General features: G+C 42.1%; 1 protein-coding gene across 3 annotated transcripts in view; it reads left to right on the top strand.

Moving 5' to 3' along the window:
- LOC112234658 (glutamate receptor 1) overlaps positions 1 to 25372 on the top strand; it is a 105618-nt gene that overhangs the window by 20832 nt on the left and 59414 nt on the right. For all 3 annotated transcript variants that reach the window (XM_024402894.2, XM_024402893.2, XM_042309484.1), the window contains exon 3: positions 10910 to 11149. In XM_024402894.2, the coding sequence (XP_024258662.1) occupies positions 10910 to 11149 (240 nt within the window). The remainder of the gene's footprint in view (positions 1 to 10909; positions 11150 to 25372) is intronic.

Here is a 25372-nt window from a genome sequence, read left to right as displayed (position 1 = left end):
TGATTAGGTCTGGCTCTGATTCATGATTAGGTCTGGCTCTGATTCATGATTAGATTAGCTCTGGCTCTGATTCATGATTAGCTCTGGCTCTGATTCATGATTAGCTCTGGCTCTGATTCATGATTAGGTCTGGCTCTGATTCATGATTAGCTCTGGCTCTGATTCATGATTAGGTCTGGCTCTGATTCATGATTAGGTCTGGCTCTGATTCATGATTAGGTCTGGCTCTGATTCATGATTAGGTCTGGCTCTGATTCATGATTAGGTCTGGCTCTGATTCATGATTAGGTCTGGCTCTGATTCATGATTAGGTCTGGCTCTGATTCATGATTAGGTCTGGCTCTGATTCATGATTAGGTCTGGCTCTGATTCATGATTAGGTCTGGCTCTGATTCATGATTAGGTCTGGCTCTGATTCATGATTAGGTCTGGCTCTGATTCATGATTAGGTCTGGCTCTGATTCATGATTAGCTCTGGCTCTGATTCATGATTAGCTCTGGCTCTGATTCATGATTAGGTCTGGCTCTGATTCATGATTAGGTCTGGCTCTGATTCATGATTAGGTCTGGCTCTGATTCATGATTAGGTCTGGCTCTGATTCATGATTAGGTCTGGCATGATTAGGTCTGATTCATGATTAGGTCTGGCTCTGATTCATGATTAGGTCTGGCTCTGATTCATGATTAGGTCTGGCTCTGATTCATGATTAGGTGGCTCTGATTCATGATTAGGTCTGGCTCTGATTCATGATTAGCTCTGGCTCTGATTCATGATTAGCTCTGGCTCTGATTCATGATTAGGTCTGGCTCTGATTCATGATTAGGTCTGGCTCTGATTCATGATTAGGTCTGGCTCTGATTCATGATTAGGTCTGGCTCTGATTCATGATTAGGTCTGGCTCTGATTCATGATTAGGTCTGGCTCTGATTCATGATTAGGTCTGGCTCTGATTCATGATTAGGTCTGGCTCTGATTCATGATTCATGATTAGCTCTGGCTCTGATTCATGATTAGCTCTGGCTCTGATTCATGATTAGCTCTGGCTCTGATTCATGATTAGCTCTGGCTCTGATTCATGATTAGGTCTGGCTCTGATTCATGATTAGGTCTGGCTCTGATTCATGATTAGGTCTGGCTCTGATTCATGATTAGGTCTGGCTCCAGTTCTTGTCTGGAACAGTGACTTGTCTCGATGCTCTTAAAAGTCAATATGCATTATCACTGTTGTCAACACGGCGTGCTTCCGCAAAGATAAGGTTGCGTAAGACTGTCCCAACTGGACGGACAGTCTTTATTTGATCCTCTCTGTAGCCAAAGCAAATCTCACCAGCTAGAGAGCAGGCTGCCAGACGAGAGAGCCTCAGCTGCCCTCAGCTGGTTTTCACTGGGGAGCCAGAGAATCAGAGAGGATCATTCACTTTCGGAGCATTCTGCATCTCCCAAAAACCCCTCAGGAGAAAAACCTGTTTTTCTCACTGCTGAGTGAAAGGCTGTGGTGCAAACAATCTCCATTGAGCACAATCCAAGGTCCGCTATCATGAATAGCCCACTGGGCACAAACTGGTTCAATCAACATTGTTTTCAATGTAAATTTGTCAACGTATTGTGATGTGGAATCTACCACGTGGAAAACACATTGGAACTGTTGTTTTGTGAAATGTCAACCACGTGATTATGTCATCAATTTTCAACATAGACAAACCTTGTATAAATGTGTACCTTTGAAACAACATCAAATCATCAATGTAATTATCCACTAAAATCCCCAAATAACAATAAGCTGAGCAGCACCTCCTGCTGGAGAGTTGATTCATCTACAGCTATCCTTTTAGTCTCCCAACCAGGTTTTTAAACAAGCCCAGCATTGATATTTGTCACTGACTTACCAATGTGCTATTGTGAGAATGAATGTTGAGAAACCTCCACTTAACGGATTCACTGTTCTTGTTGAAGTCATTCCAAAGGGTAAGTTGAGCAGAGCAAATTAATCATACTATAATCATACTTTATCAATTATATATCATCAACGGGGCTATTTAGGCCTATTTGGTATTTGGGAAGTAATCAACATCTATTGTTTAAATTCAGTCCAGGATTAAACTAAAAATAGACAATACACATATTCTGAATATACAAAACATTAAGAACACCTGCTCTTTCCATGACATAGACTAACCAGGTGAATCCAGGTGAAAGCTATGATCCCTTATCAATGTCACTTGTTAAATCCACTTCAATCAGTGTAGATGAAGGGGAGGAGACAGGGTTAAAGAACCCTAAAGAACCCTTAATAAAGATTTTTAAGCCTTGAGACAATTGAGACATGGATTGTGTATGTCTGCTATTCAGAGGGTGAATAGGCAAGACAAAATATTTAACTGAAACGTTGCCGGATTTTTCACACTCGACAGTTTCCTGTTTGTATCAAGAATGGTCCACCATCCAAAGGACATCCAGCCAACCTGACCCAACTGTGGGAAGCATTGGAATAAACATGGACGAGCATTCCTGTGGAAGGCTTTGAATTGATGCTGTTCTGAGGGCAAAAGGGGGGTGTAATATTAGGAAGGTGTCATAATGTTTTGAACACTCAGTGTATTTATTCAACTTTAAAATGAGTAACACGTCCCTGGCCACATTTCGAGGTTACTGTAACAATAAATGTCTTCTTATGAAATCATAGAAAGCGTACATGTTCAAGATGGCAAATGTCCTGTGGAGCTCTTCACAAATGTCCTGTGGAGCTCTTCACAAATGTCCTGTGGAGCTCTTCACAAATGTCCTAGGTCTGTGGAGCTCTTCACAAATGTCCTAGGTCTGTGGAGGTCTTCACAAATGTCCTAGGTCTGTGGAGCTCTTCACAAATGTCCTAGGTCTGTGGAGCTCTTCACAAATGTCCTAGGAGCTCTTCACAAATGTCCTAGGAGCTCTTCAGCTCTTCTCTTCAAATGTCCTAGGTCTGTGGAGCTCTTCACAAATGTCCTAGGTCTGTGGAGCTCTTCACAAATGTCCTAGGTCTGTGGAGCTCTTCACAAATGTCCTAGGTCTGTGGAGCTCTTCACAAATGTCCTGGTCTGTGGAGCTCTTCACAAATGTCCTGGTCTGTGGAGCTCTTCACAAATGTCCTAGGAGCTCTTCACAAATGTCCTAGGTCTGTGGAGCTCTTCACAAATGTCCTAGGTCTGTGGAGCTCTTCACAAATGTCCTAGGTCTGTGGAGCTCTTCACAAATGTCCTAGGTCTGTGGAGCTCTTCACAAATGTCCTAGGTCTGTGGAGCTCTTCACAAATGTCCTAGGTCTGTGGAGCTCTTCACAAATGTCCTAGGTCTGTGGAGCTCTTCACAAATGTCCTAGGTCTGTGGAGCTCTTCACAAATGTCCTAGGTCTGTGGAACTCTTCACAAATGTCCTAGGTCTGGGGAGCTCTTCACAAATGTCCTAGGTCTGGGGAGCTCTTCACAAATGTCCTAGGTCTGGGGAGCTCTTCTGTGGACAAATGTCCTAGGTCTGTGGAGCTCTTCACAAATGTCCTAGGTCTGTGGAGCTCTTCACAAATGTCCTAGGTCTGTGGAGCTCTTCACAAATGTCCTAGGTCTGTGGAGCTCTTCACAAATGTCCTAGGTCTGTGGAGCTCTTCACAAATGTCCTAGGTCTGTGGAGCTCTTCACAAATGTCCTAGGTCTGGGGAGCTCTTCACAAATGTCCTGGTCTGTGGAGCTCTTCACAAATGTCCTAGGAGCTCTTCACAAATGTCCTAGGTCTGTGGAGCTCTTCACAAATGTCCTAGGTCTGTGGAGCTCTTCACAAATGTCCTAGGTCTGTGGAGCTCTTCACAAATGTCCTAGGTCTGTGGAGCTAGGTCTTCACAAATGTCCTAGGTCTGTGGGAGCTCTTCACAAATGTCCTAGGTCTGGGGAGCTCTTCACAAATGTCCTAGGTCTGGGGAGCTCTTCACAAATGTCCTAGGTCTGGGGAGCTCTTCACAAATGTCCTAGGTCTGTGGAGCTCTTCACAAATGTCCTAGGTCTGTGGAGCTCTTCACAAATGTCCTAGGTCTGTGGAGCTCTTCACAAATGTCCTAGGTCTGTGGAGCTCTTCACAAATGTCCTAGGTCTGTGGAGCTCTTCACAAATGTCCTAGGTCTGTGGAGCTCTTCACAAATGTCCTGGTCTGTGGAGCTCTTCACAAATGCTACAATAGTCTGTGCAGGATCTCAAATTGCAATGACCACATGTGTCACGCCCTGAGTATCCTTTGTTTTCTTTATATATTTTGGTTAGGTCAGGGTGTGACGAGGGTGGTATGTGTGTTTTTGTCTCATCTAGGGTTTTTTGTATGTCTAGATGTGTGTGTCTAGTCTAGACATTTTTTAGGTCTATGGTGGCCTGGATTGGATCCCAATCAGAGGCAGCTGTTTATCGTTGTCTCTGATTGGATATGCTATTTAGGTTGCCATTTTCCAGTTTCATGGGTTAGTGTCTATGTGATGTTGCATGTTTGCACTCAGTTTTGATAGTGGTCACGTTCGTTTTGTTTGTTTTGTTTAGTGTACTTCGTGTTGTTTTGTTGTTTTGTTTGTTTAGTGTACTTCGTGTTTTTTCCGTCTTTCATTAAAAAGATGTATTCACATCACGCTGAGCTTTGGTCTCTTCAATACGACGATCGTGACAACATGCATCAAGTACAGTTGAAGTCGGAAGTTAACATACACCTTAGCCAAATACATTTAAACTCAGTTTTTCACAATTCCTGACATTTAATCCTAGAATAAATTCCCTGTTTTAGGTCAGTTAGGATCACCACTTTATTTTAAGAATGTGAAATGTCAGAATAATAGTAGAGTGATTTATTTCATTTTTTATTTCTTTCATCACATTCCCAGTGGGTCAGAAGTTTGCATACACTCAATTAGTATTTGGAAGCATTGCCTTTGAATTGTTTAATTTGGGTCAAACGTTTCGAGTAGCCTTCCACAAGCTTTCCACAATAAATTGGATGAATTTTGGCCCATTCCTCCAGACAGAGCTGATGTAACTGAGTCAGGATTGTAGGCCTCCTTGCTCGCACACGCCTTTTCAGTTCTGCCCACAAATGTTCTATACGATTGAGGTCAGGGCTTTGTGATGGCCATTCCAATGCCTTGATTTTGTTGTCCTTAAGCCATTTTGCCACAACTTTGGAAGTATGCTTGGGGTCATTCTGCATTTGGAAGACCCATTTGCAACCAAGCTTTAACTTCCTGACTGATGTCTTCAGATGTTCCTTCAATATATCCACATAATTGTCCTTCCTCATGATGCCATCTATTTTGTGAAGTGCACCAGTCTCTCCTGCCTGCAAAGCACCCCCACAACATGCTGCTGCCACCCCCGTGCTTCATGGTTGGTATGGTGTTCATCGGCTTGCAAGCCTCCCCCTTTTTCCTCCAAACATCACGATGGTCATTACGGCCAAACAGTTCTGTTTTTGTTTCATCAGAACAGAGGACATTTCTCCAAAAAGTAAGATCTTTGTCCCCATGTGCAGACGCAAACTGTAGTCTGGCTTTTTTTATGGCGGTTTTGGAGCAGTGGCTTCTTCCTTGCTGAGCGGCCTTTCAGGTTATGTCGATAACTCTTTTTACTGTGGATATAGATACTTTTGTACCCGTTTCCTCCAGCATCTTCACAAGGTCCTTTGCTGTTGTTCTGGGATTGATTTGCACTTTTTGCACCAAAGTACATTCATCTCTAGGAGACAGAATGCGTCTCCTTCCTGAGCGGTATGACAGCTGAGTGGTCCCATGGTGTTTATACTTGCATACTATTGTTTGTACAGATGAACGTGGAACCTTCAGGCATTTGGAAATTGCTCCCAAGGATGAACCAGACTTGTGGAGGTCTACAATTTTTTTTGAGGTCTTGGCTGATTTATTTTCTTTTTCCCATGATGTCAAGCAAAGAGGCACTGCGTTTGAAGGTAGGCCTTGAAATACATCCACAGTTACACCTCCAATTGACTCAAATGATGTCAATTAGCCTATCAGAATCTTCTAAAGCCATGACATCATTTTCTGGAATTTTCCAAGCTGTTTAAAGGCACAGACACCTTAGTGTATGTAAACTTCTGACCCACTGGAATTGTGATACAGTGATTTATAAGTGAAATAATCTGTCTGTAAACAATTGTTGGACAAATGACTTGTGTCATTGTCACCCCCTGACCATAAAGAGCTGTTTATTCTCTATGTTGGTTGGGTTGGGGTATCTAGGGGAATTATATTTCTTTGGTGGCCTGGTATGGTTCCCAATCACAGGTACCTGTGTATCATTGTCTCTGATTGGGGATCATATTTAGGTAGCCATTTTCTCATTGTGGGATCTTGTCTATGTATAGTCGCCTGTGAGCATAGTAGTAGCTTTGGTTGTTAGTTTTGTTCTTTCTATTCCACAAAGGATTTATTTATCTGTTATTTTACCAGGTAAGTTGACTGAGAACACATTCACAGCAACAACCTGGGGAATAGTTACAGGGGAGAGGAGGGGGATGAATGAGCCAATTGTAAACTGGGGATTATTAGGTGACTGTGATGGTTTGAGGGCTAGATTTTGAATTTAGCCAGGACACCAGGGTTAACACCCCTACTCTTGCAATAAGTGCCACGGGATCTTTAATGACCTCAGAGAGTCAGGAAATCCATTTAACGTCCCATCCAAAAGACAGCACCCTATACAGGGCAGTGTCCCCAATTTTTTTAGACCAGAGGAAAGAGTGCCTCCTACTGGCCCTCCAACACCACTTCCAGCAGCATCTGGTCTCCCATCCAGGAACTGACCAGAACCAACCCTGCTTAGCTTCAGAAGCAAGCCAGCAGTGGTATGCAGGGTGGTATGCTGCTGGCGTGGAATGGAAACATACCACGCTGCATCTTGGTCCACTCCTTATGACGAGCGTGACAATCATGCACAAAGTAGATGTCCTAACCGACTTGCCAAAACTATAGTTTGTTCACAAGAAATTTGTGGAATGTTTGAAAAACCGGTTTTAATGACTCCAACCTAAGTGTGAGTAAACTTCCGACTTCAACTGTATATTTATAATTATATTTTATATGTATTTATATGTATTTTTATCTAAATTGCAATCCAGTGTTATTTAGTTCTGCTATTAGATGAAGTCATAACACTTTAAATTGTTGTATAAATTGACAAAATATCTGACATTGTATTCCCATTTAAACTTTGCTGTGCTTTTTAAATGTTTGAATGTGCAGTGATAACACATTTAGTTGACAACTAAACTGAAAATCAGATATTGATTTTCCATTGGAATTTGGTTCTACTTTTAGATGGTTGAAGCATTGTGGTAACAGATTGGGAATTCAACAAACGTTTGACTGTCTTTTTGAGTGGGTGAAAATAGATTGTAATCTCATTGATCAACGTATCAAACCAAATTTGACCCAATTCTCCACATTGAAATTACGTGGTGTGCCCAGTGGGACGAATTTGTTATAGCTAGAGTACTGTACTTAAATACACTGGAGGGTAATGATAAAGAGATTAAAGGTACATGGGACAAGGATATAAAAGAACTGTCCAGTCTTGTATTGCCTTTGTATCTCCTAGCGAGAAAGATGTGTATCTTGAAAACAATAATAAAAGAGTCTTCTGGTATCTTTTGCATTGGAGGAAAAATGGACTTAGCTGTTACAAGGATAAATGTGGTTGAGATTTAGATAGGAACAACATAGCATACACAGTAAAGACTAATAAAATCTGCACAGAATACAGATGGGGAATCTTAATTTGATCACCAGAAAAATGTGGTTTGAGGTTTAAAAAGGCTTCTGAAGTTTGTAATTTCCACTTTGAAATTTCAGACTTGATTTCGCCCTTAAAAAATGTACAATCCCTGCAAAAAAATATAAATAAATGATAATCCACATAATTCCCATTTCCTGTTGCTGCAGGAAAGAATTTCCGCTGTAACAAACTGGCTCAAATTAAGATCCTACATCTGTATAATCAGAAAGCAACTAAATTCAAATCCGCTTAATACGAGTAATTCCAATTAGGTTTATTTTTGAAGTTCAAACGATAACAAAGCGTTCTCCCTGCGAACACAGCTGCAACAGAGAAACTTTTACAGGCCCTCCAGATCAAGTCTTCCTCTTGTAGACTTGAATCACTGTTTTGGTTTTCTTTCTTCACTGAACAGCAATGTCTAGATGAATAAAGTCAGCTGACTCGCAAGCAGGTATACATCAAAGCGTTCTATATAAATATAGACAGTGTGTATACGACACCTTTGCTGCAGTTCTTTATCATACAATAGTATGGCAGCAGCTCCTGTCTTTTCAGATCGCTACAAGAGACTTCTATTGGATAACAAGCAAACCACTTGCAGAGAGAAGCCACAATGAGTGACAGTGCAGAAATGATTGAGCCCGCACTATGGAATGAAAGAAAAGATATACACAGAGAAATAGAGACTTGAAGAAGATTTTTTTTAAAGAACACCCTATTAAGAGCATCAATGAATGGTTGCAAAGATAGCTGTCACCAACATGGCACTACGTTGCATTCCTGATGTGACAATTACCGCATCTCTTCTCATTGTTCTCGTACAAATAGCAGTGCATTTCTTTTTATAACCTGTTTTATATTTGCTGTGAAAAAAGTGTTTGCCCCTTTCTGATTTTCTTGATTTTTGCATATTTTTTATACTGAATGTAATCAGATCTTCAACCAATACTAGTATTAGATCAAGGGAACCTGCGTTTACAAATAACAAAAATATATACTTATTTTATTTATTTAATTAACTAAGTTATATAATGCCCAATTCCCCTGTGTGAAAAAATAATTGCCCCCTTACACTCCAAAAAGTTGACTCAAGTTTGTCAAAAAGCACATAGAAGTACCTGGATGATCATCAAGACACTTGGAAGAATGTTCTATGGGCAGATGAGTCAAAAGTATAACTTTAATGAGGACATGGGTCCCATTATGGCAATCAATTCAAATCACATGTTCAACCTCTCCTCCTCTTTCCTTTTCCTCTCCACCTAACCCCACCCGAACACTACCCTAACCCTACCCTAACCCTAACCTAACCCCACCCGAACACTACCATAACCCTATCCTACCCTAACCTTACCCTAACACTACCCTAACCCTGACCCTAACCACACCCTAACCCTACCTTACCCCACCCAAACCCTAACTCTACCCTAACCCTAACTCTACCCTAACCCTAACCCTACCCAAACCCTAACTCTACCCTAGCCCTACCCTAACCCTAACTCTACCCTAACCCTACCCTAACCCTACCTTACCCTACCCTAACTCTACCCTAACCCTACCCTAACCCTAACTCTACCCTAACCCTAACTCTACCCTAACCCTACCCTAACCCTAACTCTACCCTAACCCTACCCTACCCTAACACTAAGCCTACCCTAACCTTAACCCTAAACCTACCCAAAATGTAACCTACCCTAACCCTACCCTAACCCTACCCCCTAACCCTACCCTAACCTACCCTAACCCTACCCTAAGCCCTACCCTAACCCTAACTCTTACCCTAACCCTACCCTCACCCTACCCTAATATTACCCTAACTCTAACCCTACCTTAACCCTAACCCACTCCTACCCTAACCCTACCCTAACCCTACCCTAACCCTACCCTAACTCTACCCTAACCCTACCCTAACTCTACCCTAACCCTACCCTAACTCTACCCTAACCCTACTCTAACCCTAACCACACCCTAACTCTACCATAACTACACCCTAACTCTACCCTAACCCTACCCTAACTCTACCCTAACCCTACCCTAACTCTACCCTAACTCTACCCTAACCCTACTGTAACTCTACCCTAACCCTACTGTAACTCTACCCTAACCCTACCCTAACCCTACCCTAACTCTACCCTAACCCTACCCTAACCTAACCCTAACCCTACTGTAACCCTACCCTAACCCTACCCTAACTCTACCCTAACCTACCTAACCCTAACCCTAACCTACCCTAACTCTACCCTAACCCTACCCTAACCCTACCCTAACCCTACCCTAACCCTACCCTAACCCTAACCCTACCCTAACTCTACCCTAACTCTACCCTAACCCTACCCTAACTCTACCCTAACCCTACTGTAACTCTACCCTAACTCTACCCTAACCCTACCCTACCCTAACTCTACTCTAACCCTAACCTAACCCTAACCCTACCATAACCACACCCTAACCCTACCCTAACCCTACCCTAACTCTACCCTAACCTTACCCTAACCCTACTCTACCCTAACCCTAATCCAGGTGGATAGCCAAATTTAAGACCTTGGCTCCACTTGGAATGAATGGTAAAGAGGAGGATAAAGCATTGACAGTGGGAGTTAGTGAGGGCCTAATTAAGAGAGCCGGACAGGGCCACCGACAGGAAGAGGAAGTTCAATAAAAAACAATGTATTTATTTGCTCAATCTGGTTTAGTCTTTTTCATATTTAATTGTATTATATCAAGCACTTTAACATAGCACTTATCTTTGTACCACTTAATCTCTTCATCCCTTGGTGTGATTTCCAATTATGTACTTATTTAATTATTTATCTATTAATTTATTGATCCCGTTTACATGTTTTATTATATGTTTTATTCTACAAAATGTGTTTTAAAATTAAACTTGTTTACACCCTGCACATTATCAACAATTGTCGTCCCCCTGATGTTGAACTGTGACCCCCTCGGAGCTCTCATCTTTTCATGTTCTCCCACCCTCTCCAGACCGGTCTGACTTACTTTACAGAAACAGGGCAGAAAGTTGCAATAGGCCCTTGCAACCCAAGGTTTGATACCGGTATAAACAGGAACTGTCATAAACCTAACATGTTCATATTTCCTCTTACTTTTCCTCTCCACAGTTTGTTCACAGTTTTCCAAAGGAGTCTATGCCATCATTGGATTGTATGACAGGAAGACCATGAACATGCTCATGTCGTTCTGCGGGGCTCTCCACGTCTGCTTTGTGACACCCAGTTTCCCAATTGAAACCAACAACCAGTTTGTGATCCAGCTGAGACCGGAGCTTCAGGAGCCCCTCATTGCCCTGATTCATCACTACAAATGGACCAAGTTTGTCTACATGTATAGCTCTCATTCAGGTACTGGTCATCATTATCTCACATTTCTTTGTGTTTTTACAAGTGGAACCTCTTGAGCAGGTTAAACTATACAGTAGGCTTGACGTCACACTCTCACAATACACTGGTAGAGCACAGTTGGACTGATGTCAAGCTCAAGCATCTCTGCAAGTGTTTTTGTAGATCTTTTTCAAGTAGCCTAGCGGTTATTTAGTCTTTGTGGATATGTTGTGGATACTTGTTAGATGTATCCTCGGTTCAGGGTGACATTAATTGAAATAGTGTATAGTCAGACTGGTCCATATTAAAGTTTGCTTTACTATTTAGTCTGTAACTATGTTGCCGTACTGTTTATGATATAATATATTGTCCTACAACATCTGTGGATGTGTTTGAGTTTGGTTTTCTTAGCTGTTAAATCTACAGTATTATTTGGTATTCTTAGCTGTTAAATATATTGCTTGTTTTTCTGCCAGAAGCTCCTCTAGATGTGTAAGCTGAATTCTGTGAACTGTATGTCCTCAATGCACATTTTGTGCTTGGATGGGCATATATGACTGCAATGGTCTCCTATGGGAAATGAACCCCTGGTGCGTGCATCTCTTCAATTTGCAGCCACTCAACTGTGACCTTCACTCATCTTCAGTACCATCAGAAACAGATGCAGCTAGAAGGATATGTTAACTGTTTAATGATGCAGAGTCTGGTAGTGAATGTGCCCAGGACAAAGGTTGCAGACTGAAGGGCATGAACCGAAGATGAGCAAATATAATGACATAATGTGTAACTTGCTTGCTTATCTTCATTGTACACGGTATATGATCTGCACCGAAGGGCTTCTTTGACCATAGATAGTTTCATTGAGTAAAATGTTTAAGGTAACGGGACAAATGCTCCATGGATTTATTTAGCTAGTCTTAGCGCTTCAGTCTTGGACAAGGAACTCAAGGTTGCTGACTTCTTCATGACGGATCTGAGAGCCCCACCTGTTGCCTGGATATAGCATTGCACAGTCGGTGGTTATTTAAGCCTTTTAGGAAACTTCACTCCAATCTTAATGTCAGTGGCTCTGTGTCTGTGTTATGTGTGTGTACGTGGGGTTACATTACATATGTACTCCTCAGGACATGACCAGAGATTAATCACTGGCTGCTTTTCTGCTTAACGCTGAAGCCAGACCTCAGGGTGTTTCTCTTAAGGTATAATTTCCTTAACCTATTAAAATTGTTTAAGGGCGTTGCATAGAGCCAGTCAAACATTTCCTTAGGTAAGGGCATAATTTAAGGGTTTTATGGTAGTTTGAAGGCATCTAATGCAGAAAGAGTCTCTGGTTACCACGGAGACGACCTGATTCGCTGAATGAGTGTCTCATCAAAGAGATCTCTTTTATTTTATCGCCAAATAAAACTTCTACATTCAAGACAGGAGAAACAAATTGATTAAGAAGATAATGCAACATTTATTTTAGTTACTTTTCTCTCAACTTTTTTTCTATTACATTCTAGCACGTCAAGCTAACTTTCAGCGTAGGTAGCTAGCCAGCCAGCTAGCTTTATAGCTATGGATTGTGCACCTTCCAATGTTTAGATACCTAGCTAGCTTGCTGGTTGATGTTTTCCTTTCGGAACCAGGGCAGAAGAAAGCAACATTCTCCTCCACAAATGCTGTTTACATTGATATCCATACTGAATGAAACACTTAAGGGACCTCATAGGGAACCCTTTTCACTTTTTACCATAAAATGTTTTGTGCAACTGTCTTAAAGTTAAGTAAACTTTAAGTGAAAATATACGGGGGAAATTAACTTAAGATGCTTTATGAAACCGGGCCCTGGGCTAGAGAAGCCACATAGCCCTGCTCAGGATTGTGACACCTCAAGACTAGACTCCAGAGCATAGTTTGGTAACTATACGACAAGACATGGTTCCCCTTAAGTGCTAAGTAGTACAGTGTGATTGCTCTCACAGACTACAAGATGACTGTAAAAGGTTTTACTTGTACTTTTGACTTTTTGATGTATGTAGCTATGTGATGTGTTGTAGCCTTTGTTCTCCCCATGACTCTAGAACTGGAATTGAGTTCCCTGGCTCCCCTTCTGACTGACTGCATCCCACAGTGCAGTCCCATGGGGGTGGAGTGGGTGGTGGGTAGTTCCTCTTCCTACTCAATCCATCCCACAGTGCAGTCCTGGGGGGGGGGTGATTAGATTAACCCTTGTCTTCCTGCCTTGCCATCTCACACATATGTTTTCTATAGTAAAAAACAGAATACAAATCTATCGTTTCAAAACAAAAGCTCATCATCTTAACCTAGACAGGGTCCGTATAAGAACCAAGATCCACTTGAACAACGACTGCATACAGGTGTTCAAAAATGTACACTGTACACAATTAGAGACTGCGGGAATGTAATTTGCTTTTGTGCGACATTTGAGAGAAGCTGTGATAGGCAGATCTGTGAGACCAGCAGAAAAGGGGGCTACCCAGGCTGCTTTCCCTGCCAATCCCAACGTTTCACTTGCTTATCTGCACTGCTGCAGTGGCGTGATGCGTCGCTAACACTACACAGATAGAACACAGTGTTTGTCTCTCTCTCTCTCTAGTTTATCTGCAGGTTAGTCCCAGCTAACAACAAAGCATTCCCATAACTTTGGAGAACGTTCCCTTAAAGAGTCTCATTAGGCCATTAGCTAATGTTTTCATAGGAATGTTCCCATGATGTGCAAGGAATATTTCCAATAGACTGTTCTCGTATTTGTTAAGATATTAAGATATTAATGACTTAAGATATTAATGACTTAAGATATTAATGACCTAGACATGTTTCATTGGACCGTTGCATGTGTTTTCGGTGGGTTAGTTAGGTTAATATTTCATTACACATAATGTCTTGTTACTGTTGCCGAGCATATCAAGGTCCTGATTGGTGAACCGCTGATCGATCCATTCCATAGGTCTTTGTCTGTTGTCAAGGATAGGTATACTCACACCAACAGTGTTTTTAACATTGTGTTTTCAATTTAAATATTTAACACACTTTGACATACATGATTACATTGTGCATGTTCATTTATACTTTATAATTATTATTCAAGATGTTCTCAATTCACAACCTCTTGGTTCACCGTACTCTGGGGTTAGGGTTTCTATCTGCTACGCAACCATGTCTGTGTCAGATGTCAGTCAATCTGACTAGTCTTTTATCATTGATTTGAATGACATATTTCAGCAATTTAAGAGCTTTCTGTATAGTTGTCAAATGTTAGTGGGGTATGTTAACCTGTTTTTACATGATACACCTGAATTATTATGATCAATAATAGTTTTCCTTGAGTGTATTTTTTAACAGAGCTGAGATTTACCTCAAATTGAAATTACCCTGGTGCTTACACCTATCAGGCTGTTTCAGATCTAGTACCTAGGGAGGAGGGGTTAGGGTTTATTCTGGACCTATCAGGTTGTTTCATATCTAGTGCCTAGGGAGGAGGGGTTAGGGTTTCTTCTGGACCTATCAGGTTGTTTCAGATCTAGTGCCTAGGGAGGAGGGGTTAGGGTTTCTTCTGGACCTATCAGGTTGTTTCATATCTAGTGCCTAGGGAGGAGGGGTTAGGGTTTCTTCTGGACCTATCAGGTTGTTTCATATCTAGTGCCTAGGGAGGAGGGGTTAGGGTTTCTTCTGGACCTATCAGGTTGTTTCATATCTAGTGCCTAGGGAGGAGGGGTTTCAAAGGTTGTTTCTATATCTAGTGCCTAGGGAGGAGGGGTTAGGGTTTCTTCTGGACCTATCAGGCTGTTTCAAATCTATTGCCTAGGGAGGAGGGGTTAGGGTTTCTTCTGGACCTATCAGGCTGTTTCAAATCTATTGCCTAGGGATGAGGGGTTAGGTTTTCTTATGGACCTCACTATACTGGCCCAATAAGCACATGTCCTCAAGATATCCCTTATTGTGACAGTGGTTAGGGTGTTAGTCATGGATGCTGGTGGCCTGCAGATATCCCTTATTGGGACAGTGGTTAGTGGTTAGGGTGCTAGTCATGGATGCTGGTGGCCTGGGTTCAAGACCTGCTTGGGGAGTCACCCTACTCTCACTATATGTTAATATTACTGTTTTGAATGTTGTTAGAATACTTATTATCATATTGTGTGTAGATTTCTCCTCTTTCATGCATTTCTGGGACTTTGGTTTCCAACGTTGTGCTCAACCTCCAGATGATTTTTGGGGTTTGATGTGATGTTTCTGGCAAAGAGAACAATGCTGCCTTTGTAGAGTTTGCATTTGACAAAAATGTTGTTCTCTTTCTCCTTGATTAACTCAAAATAATGAGAGCATTTCATGTTAAAAAGCATAGTGTGTGTGAGAGTTTCCCTAACCTCACCAACATACAAAAGGAGCTGTGAATAGATTTGTGGTTCACCAATCAGGGTCTTGATAGGCTTGGCAACAGCAGCAAGGTGTGATGTGTAATTATATATTTTTTGTTAGGAGGAAAAACATTTATTTTGGACCATCAGGCGACCTCTTGACAACTGATACAGAGAAATGTTCTTGCTGTGTTCCCATGAAACGTGTCTAGAACATTAATATCTTATATTCTGAGAACATGGCAACCATGTTTTGTGTATGTTTGATGTGACGTTGATAGAATATTTTCCTAACCCTAACTAGACACGAATGTTCTTGCAATGTCCAAGAAAATGCTTCTAGAACATTCATTTTGTACATTCTGAAAACATTGCAACCACATTCTAGAGAAGTTCTGCTTGTCATTAAGGTAAGTGTATCTATATTTCCATGTCTAACAATTGTATTTTCATCGACATTTATAATGAGTATTTCTGTAAAATGATGGGGCTCTCTGCAACATCACCGGATGTTTTTGGAACTAGTGAACGTAACGCTCCAATGTATACTGAGATTCTTTTATATAAATATGCACTTTATCGAATAAAACATATGTATTGTGTATCATGAAGTCCTATGAGGGTCATCTGATGAAGATCGTCAAAGGTTAGTGATTTTATCTCTATTTGTGCTTTTTGTGACTCCTCTCTTTGGCTGGAAAAATGGCTGGGTTTTTCTGTGGCTTGGTGGTGACCTAACATAATCATTTGTGGTGCTTTCGCGGTAAAGCCTATTGGAAATTGGACACTGTAGTGGGATTAACAACAAGTTTACATTTAAAACGGTATAAGATACATGTATGTTTGAGGAATTTTAATTATGAGATTTCTGTTGTTTGAATTTGGCGCTCTGCACTTTCACTGGCTGTTGTCCGTTAAATGGGATTGCAGCCCTAAGAAGTTTAAGGGAATGTTCTAACTTTAACACCAAAACATGTTAAAAAGGTTTTTAGAAGGTTTTTGTTAACATGGATATAATGTTCCCCCAACTAATGGAAAACTGGCCACTCAAACATTAGGGGAACATTACGGTAACATTACAAAAACGTTGTCTCTTCTTAATATTGTTAGCTGGGATGCTGCTCAGTGGGCGATAAAGCTGGTTTGCTCTCTGGTGTGAGACGATTCCACAGCTGCTGAGACAAGCTCTATGTGCCTATACAGAGATGGCAGGAAGTGTATTGCAAGGCAAGCAGTGGCAGTTTAAAAATTGGATCCGACACACTGTTTTAATTAACATGAAATGCCCTTTGCAGGATCACTGTTACTTCTTACAAAACTACTTTTGTCATCTGTTGCGTAATCCATGTCGCCACTAAAATTTGAAAAAACGTAACTTTATCTGCTTCTATATATTACTGTAAAAATTGCAAGGACTTTGTAAGCCATCTCTTAGAACATAACATATTTTGTTCCCTCTGCTAATGAATGCAAATGCAGAAATATTATACATAGCACACACCACTAGGAGTCTCTCCTTGTCAGGTCAGATGGTCAGCCTTGTGCATCAGTAATGCATAATGTAATTGATGTGTCATTTGCATACGAACTCAAAGCTGTGGGCTCCAGTGAAGTATCATCCAAACAAATGGGATGAGGAAGCAGCTTGTTGTGACTCCAATTGGGTTTACTTTAGTATTGTTTTGTAAATGAAATGCATTTTGTTAATGTTTATGCAAATCCAATTCAGGGCATAAAGATTAGTGTCTATATTTATAATTTTCATCTCTGTTGACCGAAATGTAATTTTATCCAATTCCTTCAGAACAAAGCTCTTGTTCTTTAAGAGATAATTGTAAGGAGGGCTTTGGTACTGAGTTCACCAACTGGTTGATTCAGATGACATATACTACTATAAACAACAGAAACCAGACAAATCAACAACAATATATCTAATGCACATCGGAACTAAAACAATTATCTCTCACTTGGTTATCACCAAGGAGTCTCAAATGACAAACATTTTATTGAAATAGTAGACTTCATGAACATACATCATGATAATTCCAACTTCGTTATGGTGTTGTAAAAAAAAGAAACAAAAGGCAACTACTCTGAAGTACCACCTACATCACCACCTAGCCACCTACATCACCACCTAGCCACCTACATCACCACCTAACCACCTACATCGCCACCTACATCACCACCTAGCCACCTACATCACCACCTAGCCACCTACATCACCACCTAGCCACCTACATCACCACCTAGCCACCACCCACCTAGCCACCTACATCACCATCATCACCACCTAGCCACCCATCACCACCTAGCCCTACCTCATCACACCTAGCCCACCTTCCCAGCCACCTACATCACCACCTAATCACCACCTACATCACCACCTAGCCACCTACATCACCACCTAGCCACCTACATCACCACCTAGCCACCTACATCACCACCTAGCCACCTACATCACCACCTAGCCACCTGGTCCGATCACCACTCCCACCCACATCAGCCACCTACATCACCACCATAGCCACCATCACCACCAGAACCACCTACATCACCACCTAGCCACCTACATCACCACCAGGCCACCATCACCACCAGGCCACCTACATCACCACCTAGCCACCTACATCACCACCAGGCCACCTACATCACCACCTAGCCACCTACATCACCACCTAGCCACCTACATCACCACCTAGCCACCTACATCACTTGCCAATCACCTAGCACAATGGATAGGTGGGAGCTTTAATAAACAAAATGTCATTTGAATGTGGGGTTCACATTCTGCTGACCTTTTTTTCCTTCCCAGTTCACTATTTTCTAAAACTGTATATCCGTGGTATTATGTAGGATGCTGAAGACAAAAGATTACCATAGGTTTGACTAAATAAAACAAATTATTCGAACAACAATGTCCAGCTAGTGTGGTTTCAAATCAAATCATTTTCCAAATTTTTTGCCAGGATTTCATCCTGTGCCTATGGTGTCTGGAGGATTCCTAATCCTCAACCCTGTCTCCTGGGCTACCGTTCAGGAACCACAGCGGATGGTACTCCACAGGAGGAGAATCTCACTCACCAGTGCTTAACAGGCTTAGCCACCTGTCAAGTGACAGTAAGTGAAGAATATCTGAATATCTAGAGTAAGTTTGGAAGTGGTGCCCAGCGCAGGTCGATGTTTTGAAAGACTATCTAGAGTAAGTTTGGAAGTGGGGCCCAGCGCAGGTTGATGTTTTGAAAGACTATCTAGAGTAAGTTTGGAAGTGGTGCCCAGCGCAGGTTGATGTTTTGAAAGACTATCTAGAGTAAGTTTGGAAGTGGTGCCCAGCGCAGGTTGATGTTTTGAAAGACACAGTGGGATCCAACAAAGCTTTTATCAACTGCCTGTCACCTTTTGAATTGAATTAAACTTCAATTAAACTTTTTAAACTCACTTTGACATATTAACAAATAACTTTGGATCCATAATTTGATCATTACCTATAACAACTAGAGCTGTTTAAATTCATTTCACTTTGGCTCTACGCCCAGATCCAACTTTCCACCTGTTTAGCAGCAGGTCGGCGCTCTTTGTCCAGCAGTTCCTACAGCTGTCAGAAGGTAGTGTGATGTCTGAAGAAGCAAAACGTCATCAATCACGCGTTATTGTTACTTTGATACTAAGCATCGGTACTTTTTATTTTATCAGAGCAGAGTGCCTTGAAATATGTGAGACAAGCTTCCCATCACTACTCTATTACAGCAAAAACATGGTCTCCGGGTGTTTAATGCCATTCCATTTGCTCCGTTCCTGCCATTATTATGAGCCGTCCTCCCCTCAGCAGCCTCCTGTGACTAAGGTATGGTGTGTACCATCACTACTCTATAACGTATGTTGAGTATCCTACTTACTCTACTTTACTGACTTTATTGTCCCTGTGGGGAAGGGTTGTGTGGAGTGCAGTAGAGATTGGAGTGGGTCCAGGGTTTCTGGTATAATGGTGTTGATGTGAGCCTTTACTGACTGTATTGTCCCCGTGGGGAAGGGTTGTTGCAGTGTCATGTACACGTTTAAGGTGGCGTTTAAATATATATATATTTTTTGACAATACAACTTTCATAACAGTTACATACAAATAAAAAGAGACTAGCCTGCTGTCCTTACTGGGTCGATAGGAACACTAGCCTGCTGTCCTTACTGTGTCGATAGGAACATTAGCCTGCTGTCCTTACTGTGTCGATAGGAACATTAGCCTGCTGTCCTTACTGGGTCGATAGGAACATTAGCCTGCTGTCCTTACTGGGTCGATAGGAACATTAGCCTGCTGTCCTTACTGGGTCGATAGGAACATTAGCCTGCTGTCCTTACTGGGTCGATAGGAACATTAGCCTGATGTCCTTACTGGGTCGATAGGAACATTAGCCTGCTGTCCTTACTGGGTCGATAGGAACATTAGCCTGCTGTCCTTACTGGGTCGATAGGAACACTAGCCTGCTGTCCTTACTGGGTCGATAGGAACACTAGCCTGCTGTCCTTACTGGGTCGATAGGAACACTAGCCTGCTGTCCTTACTGGGTCGATAGGAACACTAGCCTGCTGTCCTTACTGGGTCGATAGGAACACTAGCCTGCTGTCCTTACTGGGTCGATAGGAAGACTAGCCTGCTGTCCTTACTGGGTCGATAGGAACACTAGCCTGCTGTCCTTACTGGGTCGAAACACTAACCTGATGTCCTTACTGGGTCGATAGGAACACTAGCCTGCTGTCCTTACTGGGTCATTAGCCTGCTGATAGGAACATTAGCTTGCTGTGTCCTTACTGGGTCGATAGGAACAATAGCCTGCTGTCCTTACTGGGTCGATAGGAACATTAGCCTGCTGTCCTTACTGGGTCGATAGGAACATTAGCCTGCTGTCCTTACTGGGTCGATCGGAACATTAGCCTGCTGTCCTTACTGGGTCGATAGGAACATTAGCCTGCTGTCCTTACTGGGTCGATAGGAACACTAGCCTGCTGTCCTTACACTAGCCTGCCTGCTGTCCTTACTGGGTCGATAGGAACACTAGCCTGCTGTCCTTACTGGGTCGATAGGAACACTAGCCTGCTGTCCTTACTGGGTCGATAGGAACATTAGCCTGCTGTCCTTACTGGGTCGATAGGAACATTAGCCTGCTGTCCTTACTGGGTCGATAGGAACATTAGCCTGCTGTCCTTACTGGGTTGATAGGAACATTAGCCTGCTGTCCTTACTGGGTCGATAGGAACATTAGCCTGCTGTCCTTACTGGGTTGATAGGAACATTAGCCTGCTGTCCTTACTGGGTCGATAGGAACATTAGCCTGCTGTCCTTACTGGGTCGATAGGAACATTAGCCTGCTGTCCTTACTGGGTTGATAGGAACATTAGCCTGCTGTCCTTACTGGGTTGATAGGAACATTAGCCTGCTGTCCTTACTGGGTCGATAGGAACATTAGCCTGCTGTCCTTACTGGGTTGATAGGAACATTAGCCTGCTGTCCTTACTGGGTTGATAGGAACATTAGCCTGCTGTCCTTACTGGGTTGATAGGAACATTAGCCTGCTGTCCTTACTGGGTCGATAGGAACATTAGCCTGCTGTCCTTACTGGGTTGATAGGAACATTAGCCTGATGTCCTTACTGGGTCGATAGGAACATTAGCCTGCTGTCCTTACTGGGTCGATAGGAACACTAGCCTGCTGTCCTTACTGGGTCGATAGGAACACTAGCCTGCTGTCCTTACTGGGTCGATAGGAACACTAGCCTGCTGTCCTTACTGGGTCGATAGGAACACTAGCCTGCTGTCCTTACTGGGTCGATAGGAACACTAGCCTGATGTCCTTACTGGGTCGATAGGAACACTAGCCTGCTGTCCTTACTGGGTCGATAGGAACATTAGCTTGCTGTCCTTACTGGGTTGATAGGAACAATAGCCTGCTGTCCTTACTGGGTCGATAGGAACATTAGCCTGCTGTCCTTACTGGGTCGATAGGAACATTAGCCTGCTGTCCTTACTGGGTCGATCGGAACATTAGCCTGCTGTCCTTACTGGGTCGATAGGAACATTAGCCTGCTGTCCTTACTGGGTCGATAGGAACACTAGCCTGCTGTCCTTACTGGGTCGATAGGAACACTAGCCTGCTGTCCTTACTGGGTCGATAGGAACATTAGCCTGCTGTCCTTACTGGGTCGATAGGAACATTAGCCTGCTGTCCTTACTGGGTCGATAGGAACATTAGCCTGCTGTCCTTACTGGGTTGATAGGAACATTAGCCTGCTGTCCTTACTGGGTCGATAGGAACATTAGCCTGCTGTCCTTACTGGGTCGATAGGAACATTAGCCTGCTGTCCTTACTGGGTCGATAGGAACATTAGCCTGCTGTCCTTACTGGGTCGATAGGAACATTAGCCTGCTGTCCTTACTGGGTTGATAGGAACATTAGCCTGCTGTCCTTACTGGGTTGATAGGAACATTAGCCTGCTGTCCTTACTGGGTCGATAGGAACATTAGCCTGCTGTCCTTACTGGGTTGATAGGAACATTAGCCTGCTGTCCTTACTGGGTTGATAGGAACATTAGCCTGCTGTCCTTACTGGGTTGATAGGAACATTAGCCTGCTGTCCTTACTGGGTCGATAGGAACATTAGCCTGCTGTCCTTACTGGGTTGATAGGAACATTAGCCTGCTGTCCTTACTGGGTCGATAGGAACACTAGCCTGCTGTCCTTACTGGGTTGATAGGAACATTAGCCTGCTGTCCTTACTGGGTCGATAGGAACACTAGCCTGCTGTCCTTACTGGGTTGATAGGAACATTAGCCTGAGCTATTTAAGAGGGATATCACACCTGGCACAAATTATTGTCTAGTTCTGTTTTTCCTGCCGAGGGGTCCCCTATACCTGCACCCAGGGGGGAGTAGTTCAAAGTCTGGGTACAGGGGGTGTCTTGGGTCAACAATTATTTTGTGATAGGACAGTTAACATTAAAAGATCCCAGCTTTTTGAGGAAAGTACAGTCTTTGTTGACTCTTTTTGTCGATCAGGTCTGTACATTTACTCCACTGAAGCTTATTGTCCAGGAGGACACCCAGATATTTGTATTCCTCTATAATTTCTATATTTTGACCTCTGACAGATGTTGCAGAGGAAGTCTATGCACACACTTCCTGAAGTCTATGCACACACTTCCTGAAGTCTATGCACACACTTCCTGAAGTCTATGCACACACTTCCTGAAGTCTATGCACACACTTCCTGAAGTCTATGCACACACTTCCTGAAGTCTATGCACACACTTCCTGAAGTCTATGCACACACTTCCTGAAGTCTAAGCACGTCTCTTTGGTCTTGTTGGTATTGAGGAAGTGTGATTCGTCACACCACTCTACAAAGTCATCTAGGACCGGGCCATGATGTTCCTCGTCATCATGCAAAGGCTGATCGAGTCAGTGTCATCAGCGAACTTAACGAGGTGTCTGTCAAGATGGAAACTAGTACAACTATTAGTATACAATATGTACAGGAGTGGGGACAAAACACATCCCTGAGGAGAACCTGTGTTGGTGTTGCGTATGTCTGACACATGGGGACCTACTTTGACCCACTGTGACCGCTGACTCAGGAAGTCCAACTGCCACAAAAACCAGCCCACCATCTAAGGAGAAGTCCCTTATGAGTCTCTGTGCCAGAATGCTGGAGGCAAAAAAAAAGTCAACAAACAGAACCCTGAAATAGGATTTGGCACCGTCTACATGTCTACAGACCATGTTGAGGAGAGTAAGAACGGCATCATCAACTCCTGTGCTGGGCTGATAGGCAAACTGAAACGGGTCGAGGAGCTTCTGGATGGTGCTGAGAATATAACGTCACAATATGATGAATATTACCTTATTTATCAGGTGGATCGTTTGCAGGTCAGAGGGTGTCAGGGTGGTGTATTTAAATTGCATTGAATACTTTTGTTTTTAGATGTTTTGTTGTTGCTGCTCAGCAGTGGCACTTTGTAGGCTTTCTGTGTTGGTCAGAAATGTGCTTTGAAAATAGCCACACTCTGGCCCTGAGGTAAAGACACAATGGGAGCCTCTTTAAAGTCCGTCTTTTGTTGACCTTTGCTACTACTGCACATTTTACACACACGTGAAGTGCTTACGACATAGAAGATCATAGCACTGTGATGTCTTCATTTATTTATTTCAAATAAAAGTGCTTGTTCTAAAGACATCTTGTTCTATAGACATCTTGTTCTAAAGACATCTTGTTCTAAAGACATCTTGTTCTATAGACATCTTGTTCTATAGACATCTTGTTCTAAAGACATCTTGTTCTATAGACATCTTGTTCTAAAGACATCTTGTTCTAAAGACATCTTGTTCTAAAGACATCTTGTTCTATAGACATCTTGTTCTAAAGACATCTTGTTCTAAAGACATCTTGTTCTAAAGACATCTTGTTCTAAAGACATCTTGTTCTAAAGACATCTTGTTCTAAAGACATCTTGTTCTAAACATCTTGTTCTAAAGACATCTTGTTCTATAGACATCTTGTTCTAAAGACATCTTGTTCTAAAGACATCTTGTTCTAAAGACATCTTGTTCTAAAGACATCTTGTTCTATAGACATCTTGTTCTATAGACATCTTGTTCTAAAGACATCTTGTTCTATAGACATCTTGTTCTAAAGACATCTTGTTCTAAAGACATCTTGTTCTAAAGACATCTTGTTCTATAGACATCTTGTTCTATAGACATCTTGTTCTAAAGACATGTTCTAAGAGTACAGTACAACCACAGTACCGGCATGTACACTATCGGAACTGTAGAGTGCTGCTGTCTGAAGCGTTGTTGTCTGTTGTGAAGAAATGTCTGTCTTGCACAATGCATCTATGCACAATGCATCTACAGTAGGAGTTCGTCGAGGCAATATATTTAGATCATAGATAGTACACACTTAGCTGAACACTTTTATCATCTCAAAACTATCCAATTTACAATTTGATCATGAATTAAGATCTTTCCCCAGTATGTTTCAAATTGAACTGAGCCCTGCATGCACGCTTGTATGGAGGATACATGTGTTTTTTAAAAACACGTTTTTTAAACATCTGACAGATAAGTGGGTTTCTCACTTCTAAGGCCTTTAGTTAGGATCATTGTTAGAGAATGCTCAGAGGAATCACTGTCATTTATCAATGCAGACATGTTACTGTACTGTACATTCACAGTAAGGATGAATATGTTGCTACTCTGAATTACATCTAACCTTCTGTGTTTCTATCGTGCTGCAATGCGCCTCTGCCCATAAAAACAACGTCCTCTCTGGGCAGCTTTAAAAAATAAAGTAGAAAACTGTTTGATGTCTTCTGGGCCCATATGAATGATCCCTAAGATGTAACTGGAATGATGAGAGAGATGTTCTTCTTCTCTGTTTTTATGTTTTATTATCTCTCTGTCATACTGTGTTCAACGGTGTCGGATCGGGACTAGACATCTTGTCTCATGAGGACCACAATGGAAATAAGTCCCAGACTGTATTGTGTGTTATCCTCTATGATTTAACAATGGAAATAAGTCCCAGACTGTATTGTGTGTTATCCTCTATGATTTAACAATGGAAATAAGTCCCAGACTGTATTATGTGTTATCCTTCATGATTTAACAATGGAAATAATTCCCAGACTTTATTATGTGCTATCCTTCATGATTTAACAATGGAAATAATTCCCAGACTTTATTATGTGCTATCCTTCATGATTTAACAATGGAAATAATTCCCAGACTTTATTATGTGCTATCCTTCATGATTTAACAATGGAAATAATTCCCAGACTTTATTATGTGCTATCCTTCATGATTTAACAATGGAAATAATTCCCAGACTTTATTAT

This window comes from Oncorhynchus tshawytscha, linkage group LG30 (assembly GCF_018296145.1).
Source record: "Oncorhynchus tshawytscha isolate Ot180627B linkage group LG30, Otsh_v2.0, whole genome shotgun sequence".
NCBI classification, from domain to species: Eukaryota; Metazoa; Chordata; class Actinopteri; order Salmoniformes; family Salmonidae; genus Oncorhynchus; species Oncorhynchus tshawytscha.
This window is presented reverse-complemented; position numbering and strand designations above follow the sequence as displayed.